At 44.6% G+C, this 7,572-nt stretch overlaps 1 protein-coding gene across 1 annotated transcript in view; it reads left to right on the top strand.

The window, feature by feature from the left end:
- LOC122540182 (dynein axonemal heavy chain 8-like) overlaps nucleotides 1–7,572 on the top strand; it is a 1,320,893-nt gene that overhangs the window by 1,193,426 nt on the left and 119,895 nt on the right. Inside the window, exons 80-81 of the mRNA XM_043675532.1 lie at nucleotides 3,674–3,795; nucleotides 6,551–6,669. Of these exons, the coding sequence (XP_043531467.1) occupies nucleotides 3,674–3,795; nucleotides 6,551–6,669 (241 nt within the window). The remainder of the gene's footprint in view (nucleotides 1–3,673; nucleotides 3,796–6,550; nucleotides 6,670–7,572) is intronic.

The following is a 7,572-nucleotide window of genomic DNA, read 5'->3' as shown; positions in this document are numbered from 1 at the left end:
GCTGGAGATCAGAGCTGAAAATGTGTTGCTGGAAAAGCGCAGCAGGTCAGGCAGCATCCAAGTAGCAGGAGAATCGACGTTTCGGGCATGAGCCCTTTTTCAGGAATGAGGAAAGTGTGTCCAGCAGGCTAAGATAAAAGGTAGGGAGGAGGGACTTGGGGGAGGGGCGTTGGAAATGCGATAGGTGGAAGGAGGTCAAGGTGAGGGTGATAGGCCGGAGTGGGGTGGGGGCGGAGAGGTCCACCCCACTCCGGCTTCTTCCTGACCTCTCCGCCCCCACCCCACTCCGGCCTATCACCCTCACCTTGACCTCCTTCCACCTATCGCATTTCCAACGCCCCTCCCCCAAGTCCCTCCTCCCTACCTTTTATCTTAGCCTGCTGGACACACTTTCCTCATTCTTGAAGAAGGGCTTATGCCCGAAACGTCGATTCTGCTGTTCCTTGGATGCTGCCTGACCTGCTGCGCTTTTCCAGCAACACATTTTCAGCTCTGATCTCCAGCATCTGCAGTCCTCACTTTCTCCACTAAGAACAGCTCTGTAAGAATCCTACTCATTGACTACAGTTCAGCCTTCAACACTATTATCCCCTTGAGACTGATTACTAAGCTTAGTGCTCTCGTACTCAGCCTCACTCTCTGCAACTGGATCCTCAGTTTCCTTACCCACAGGCCACAGTCAGTGAAGATTGGGGACAATATTTCATCCTCACTAACACTCAACACTGGAGCCCCCCAGGAGTGTGTACTTAGTCTCCTACTGTAGTCACTGTATACCCAGGGCCTGCATGTCCTTGGTGGAGTGGGAGGGGGATTGAAGTGTTCAGCCATGGGCCAGTGGGGTTGGTTGGTGCGGGTGTCCCAGAGATGTTCTCTGAAGTGCTCTGCAAGTAGGCGTCCTGTCTCCCCAGTGTAGAGCAGAGCACTTCGGGAGCAACGGATAAAGTAAATCACGTGTGGAAGTGCAGGTGAAACTTTAATGGATGTGGAAAGCTCCTTTGGTGAGGGCGGGATGTGTGGGCGCAGATTTTGCAATTCTTGCAGTGGCAGGGGAAGGTTCTGGGAGCAGAGGGTGGGTTGGTGGGGGGTGTGGACCTGACAAGAGAGTCGCAGAGGGAATGGTCTTGACGGAAAGCGGATAGGGAAGGGGATGGAAATATATCTCTGGTGTTGGGGTCCATTTGTAGATGGCGATGATGCGACGTATATGGAGCCAACTGCAAACAGACACTACCTGCAGAGATACATTGGGGAGACAGGACACCTACTTGTAGAGCACTTCAAAGAACATCTCCGGGACACCCACACCAACCAACCCCACCACCCAGTGGCCGAACACTTCAACTTCCCATCCCACTCCACCAAGGACATGCCTCCTCCTTCGCCATACCCTCACCACCCGAATCCTGGAGGAAGAACACCTCATTTTCTGCCTCAGGACTCTTCAACCCCATGGCATCAATGTGGATTTCACCAGTTTCCTCATTTCCCCTCCCCCACATTATTCAACCTTCCTCAGCACTGTCCCTATGAACTGTCCTACCTGTCCATCTTCCTTTCACCTATCTGCTCCACCTTCCTCTGACCTATCACTTTCAACCCCACTTACATCTACCTATTGTACTCTCAGCTACCTTCTCCCCAGCCCCTCCTCCCTCCCATTTATCTTTCACCCCTTCCGCATACAAGCCGCATTCCTGATGAAGGGCTCTTGCCCGCAATGTTGATTCTCCAGCTCCAGTAGTAAAGTTAAACTGAGATTTGGCTTATGAGTGCTTTTGCATGGAGAAGATGGTGGTACTCCTATTACAGAGAAGAGGAAATGATTTATCCATTTCCTGCATTATGTCTGCTCAAGTGCTGACTTGCTGAGTGACTATGTCCAAGTCTGTTAGGCGAACACATTTCACTTGTGACCAGGGAAGAAGATTGTCATTCCAGCCTAGACAGCTCGGATCAGATTGGGCGGCATCAAAGCTTTGCACCATCTTCTGATGGGTTTCACACATCACCCAAGCAGTGTGCATGTGAGCTGAAGAATGGGGGAGTGTCAGCCACAGACTGCTCTCTTCCTCGTTGGTTTGTAATGGGTGAAGTCAGTTATAGCTCCAGAAACTTCAGCCTGGAAACATTAGCAGAGGAAGTATGGCCACTGGGCAGTCACTTTGTTTTCTGTTAACTGAAGTTAAATTATGTTTGCTAATGATAAGACTAGAAAAAAAATGATTGATTGCATGGGATAGCTCACTGCAAGTCACAACAGAAGTGCCACTTTGTGACTCTAAAAATGTAAAAATACTAGCCCATGTTTCCAAAGATGCATTCCAGAGGAAGGAAGACTCCAGGGGAGAGTGTGCATCAATGCAAAAGATAAAGCTGATGTACGTACATGCATCTTCAGCCAGAAAAGTTAAAAGATTATCTATCTCAGCCTTCTCCTGTGATGCCTAACATCACAGGATTAGTCTTCAGTCAAACCAATTCACTCCATGAAATATCAAGAAGCAGCTGAAGCCACTGGATACCGCAACTGATATGGCTACATCTCTCTTTATCACAACTCTTGACAGCCATAAACTCAGATATGTGACTTCTAGTTTAGCATTTTAATAGTTCGTTTCAGTCATGTGACTTCCAGTAAATGTATTTTTTAAAGTGTGCCACAATCGCCTTTCAGTGATTTTTTTAAAAAAATTATCTTGAAATGAACTATTTTGCATAATCCTTCAAACACATTACCTCAAACATATGAATAATGCCTTTCGCACAAAGGACTGTTTAAAATTACAGACAATGAGAAAAGAGGCGGTAAAATCACAGATAGGCCTCATAGGAAGATTATAGACAATTTCTTAAGTGGTAAATTTAAATATCAGCAGGTAAAATGACACCATGAGGTTTGTATATACACCATGGAACCCCGACTAATTTTGATCAGTGACATTTTAGCTGAAACCAACTGTGTCAATATGAAAGTTCAATGAGTGAAAAATATATCTGCTCTATTTTAACTGCCTCTCTGCTTTATACCACACCATAGTCCTGCTTCCTGTTTACTACATGGACAGTGAGAGAGTACGAGAGAAGTCCATTACAGAAAAAGACCCTTCAGCCCATCGCTTATTCGCCAGTCAAAAACAACCACCTCACTATTCTAATCTCATTTTCCAGCTCTTGGCCCACAGCTTTGTAGGCCTCAACATCACAAATGCACATCTGAACATTTCTAAAATGTTGTGAAGGTTTCTACCTCTACCACCCTGCATCAGTGAATTCTAGATTCCCACAAACACCGGGTGAAAAGGGTTTTCCTCACATCTCCCCTGAACCTTCTGCCCCTTAACTTAAATCTATCTCCTCTGGGGTCATTGATCCCTCCAAAGAGGAAATGTTGCTTCCTGTCTACCCGATCTATGTCCCTCATAATTTTATATATATCTATCAAGTCCCTTCTCAATCCTCTATTTTCTAAGGAAAACAATATTAGTCTGTCCAATTTCTCTTCATGATTACAACTTTCCACCACAGGTAACATCCTGATAAATCTCGTCTGCATCCTCTCTAGTAATATCACACCCCTCCTATAATGTGATAAGGAAATGTTAAAGGAAAATAAATCTGACCCCTCTGTCTTACGTGATAATGTATTGAAGCTATTTTCCAAATTGTTTAGGTGGTGCAGCCCTTGACCTGAAAGCCAGTCCACAGAAACCTTTCCGATGGATCCTTGATATGACTTGGTTGAATTTGGTGGAGCTGAGCAAACTCTCTCAGTTTGCAGAGATACTGACTCAGGTATTGTAGCTATTTCCTACTCATGAATATAAAGTACAAACAGACTTGATGAACAAGCAGAAAATACTATACTTTAAAGCAGGCAACTGGTCACATTGGATCCTTGTTTTGCAACATGAAAATGCCATTATGAAAGTAGCTGCAATTATTTACATTATCACAAGGCAGTATTTACTAATCATTTGAAAATATTTTTCATGCTTTTATCATAATTTTTTATGTGAGAGAAAAACGCTGATCTGGTGAGCAGCATTATTAGAGAGCAGAGTCATAACCAACAGAGTCATAGAGATGTACAGCATGGAAACAGACCCTTCGGTCCAACCCATCCATGCCAACCAGACATCCCAAGCCAATCTAGTCCCTCCTGCTAGCACCTGGCCCATATCCCTCCAAACCCTTCCTATTCATATACCCATCCAAATGTCTCTAAAATGTTGCAATTGTACCAGCCTCCACCACTTCCTCAGGCAGCTCATTCGATACACGTACCACCCTCTGTGTGAAAATATATCTTTCCCCTCTCACCCTAAACCTATACCCTCTAGTTTAGGACTCCCCGATCCCAGGGAAAAGACTTTGCCTATTTACCCTATCCATGCCTCTCATCATTTTGTAAACCTCTATAAGGTCACCCCTCAGCCTTCAATGCTCCAGGAAAACAACCCCAACCTGTTCAGCCTCTCCCTATAGCTCAAATCCCCCAACCCTGGCAACATCCTTGTAAGTCTTTTCTGAACCCTTTCAAGTTTCACAAGATCTTTCCGATAAGAAGGAGAATTGCACACAATATCCCAACAGTGGCCTAACCAATGTCCTGTACAGCTGCAACATGACCTCCCGACTCCTGTACTCAATATTCTGACCAATAAAGGAAAGCATACCAAACGCCTTCTTCACTATCCTATCTACCTGCAACAGGGATAAGAACAAGAACCAAAGATGAGATTTTGAAAGTAATTGCAGGCCTCCATTTTGTCGATTAATGGTTCCTTTAAATTTGTCAGCAATCAGCTATTAATAATCACAACCTACTGTGATAGCTCGAGGTGAAAACATTGGATTTATTTTGCCCAGAGCAGTAGCCAACTAGTTATCTCATAGAAACCCTGATTCATTTTGAGGATTCTGCCTCATTTGCATAAAGCCAGGAACCCAGCATCTTCTGTCACCTCAACAGCTCTGGACTACTGCACCACCAAGCAATCTGCTTGCACTCATGCTTAGAGGAATGTAAGGTCTTGGCAGGAAAGGCAGCGTGGGGAAAGGCCAATCGACACAGCGTGGGGAAGGGATTGAAGTAACATTGGCTGAAACTGTGTTTATGTGGCTGCAAGGACCATTCTGCCCCACAAGAATGAGAAATATTCCTTTCAGGTTCTCTTTAGCCAAACCATCAGTTCACATTTTCCACATTGTGCCTGACATTTTTCCACTCCACTCAGTCCAGAAATGCCACTTGGAGTTCTAAGAATGTCATAGAATTCCAAATTCCATTTTAAACGACTGTTCAACCTGACGCGGGGATTCAGAAATCGGCCTCAGAGAATATTGTCTGAGAGAGAAGGGCAGGTTACTGCTCACCATTTTATGGATGTTACCATCTTCTGTTCTTCCAGGCAACAGTTCTGAAAATACAGTCCAGTTTCAACATTCCAGGTGCTTTAAAATTAGTTTTATCTTTAATTTGTAAAAGGTTTATTATTTTATATTAATTCACTGGATGTCGGCATCACTGGCTGAGCCAGGATTTATTGCCCCACCCTAGTTGTCCTTGAGAAAGTGGTGAGCTTCCTTCTTGAACCATTGCAGTCCGTTTTCTATAGGTAGACCAACACTCCCTCGAGGGAGGAAATTCCAGGATTTTGACTGAATGACACCGAAGGGACTGCAATGTATTTCCAAGCCAGGCTTTGAGTGGATCAGAGGGGAACTCGCAGTATCAGTGATCTCATGTATCCACTCCCTTTATCCTTTGGGTTGGTAGTGGTCATGGGTTTGGAAGGTATCATCTAAGGATGCTGAGTGAATTTTGTGTAAGGCTTGTAGATACATAAACAGTGACTGAGCGCCAGTGGTGAAGGGAGTGAATGTTTGTCAAAGTAGTGCCAATCAAGCAGCCTGCATTGTTCTGAATGGTTTGAGTGCTGTTGGGACTGAATTCATCCAGGAAAGTGGGGAATACTCCATCCCACTCCTGGCTTGCGCCTTGTAGATAGTGGACAGATTTGTAGAGTCAAGAGATGAGTTCCTTGATCTAGGTCTACCAGAATGATACCTGAACTGCAAGAGTTATGATATGAGAAGAGATTGTACAAATTAGGCCTGTATTATCTAGAATTTAAAAAGTCAAGGAGTGATCTGATTGAAGTATTCAAGATACTAACAGAAAATGACAGGTGGATAAACAGACTATTTCCACTGGTTGGAGATTCTAGAACTCGGGAAATAGTCTAAAAAATAGGGCCAGACCATTCAGGAGAGATGTTAGGAAGCTCTTCTACACACAAAGGATAACAGATATTTGGCACTCTCTTTCGCAATTGGAAACAGATTCTTGATCAATTGTTAATTTTAAGTTGTTAGGATATGGACCAAAGCCAAAGATCGACCATGATCTCATTGAATGGCAACATGCTCGAGGGGCTGAATGGCCTACTCCTGTTCCTATGTTTTTATGCAGGATTTCTAGCCTCTGATGGGCACTTGAAGCCACAGTACTTATATGGCTCTTAATGTTGGTATATATTTACAGATATCGAAGAATGAAAAGGCTTGGAAAGTCTGGTTTGACGCTGAAGCTCCAGAAGAGGAGATTATTCCTAATGGATATAGTGACTCTTTAGATGCATTCTGCAAGCTGCTGCTTATCAGGTGAGATACAACCATGACATGTTTATGACAGCTCCATATTTAACACCACTACATCTGTCTGTAAGTATATGGCTCCACTGGCAGAGCTGTGTGAATTCTCAGTGTCAGTTTGCAATCTGTTTGCTATCTCATGAACGTACATTTCTTGGAAAGCAAATCCTGGGATGATATTTCCACAAGGAGCTCTGGCTCAGAGGCAGAGGAGGTATAAACAGGTGTATGAATTATGGAGCAGTCATAATGGGTGGCACAGTGGCTCAGTGCACCAGGGTCCCAAGTTCAATTCCAGCATCGGGCAACTGTCTGTGTGGAGTTTGCACATTCTCCCTGTGTCTGCGTGGGTTTCCTCCGGGTGCTCTGGTTTCCTCCCACAGTCCAAAGATGTACAGGTCAGGTGAATTGGCCATGCTAAATTGCCCATAGTGTTAGGTGCATTAGTCAGAGGGAAATGTGTCTGGGTGGGTTACTCTTTGGATGGTTGGTGTGGACCTGTTGGGGCAAAGGGCCTGTTTCCACACTGTAGGGAATCTAGAAGATAATGAGTCAGAATGAGGAATTTACTTATCTGAACACAGATTGGGATGGTAATGTTGCAGGGAGCAGAGTGGGGAATGGTTTATAGAGTGTGTTCTCAAAATATTATTTAGATTCTTCTGCTCCTGGCTTAGCAAGGATGAAGGAATCACTGGCTCTGCTTCTGAAGAATGAGGTTAGTGAAGTGAATCAAGTGTCAATCGGGAGAACTTAGGAGAAAGTGAGGACTGCAGATGCTGGAGACCAGAGTTGAAAAGTCTGGTGCTGGAAAAGTGCAGCAGGCCAGGCAGCATCCAAGGAGCAGGAGAATTGAAGTTTCGGGCATAAGCCCTTCTTCAGGAATGAGGCTGGTGTGCCAAGCGGGCTAAG

Source organism: Chiloscyllium plagiosum, chromosome 3 (genome assembly GCF_004010195.1).
Source record: "Chiloscyllium plagiosum isolate BGI_BamShark_2017 chromosome 3, ASM401019v2, whole genome shotgun sequence".
NCBI lineage: Eukaryota > Metazoa > Chordata > Chondrichthyes > Orectolobiformes > Hemiscylliidae > Chiloscyllium > Chiloscyllium plagiosum.
This window is presented reverse-complemented; position numbering and strand designations above follow the sequence as displayed.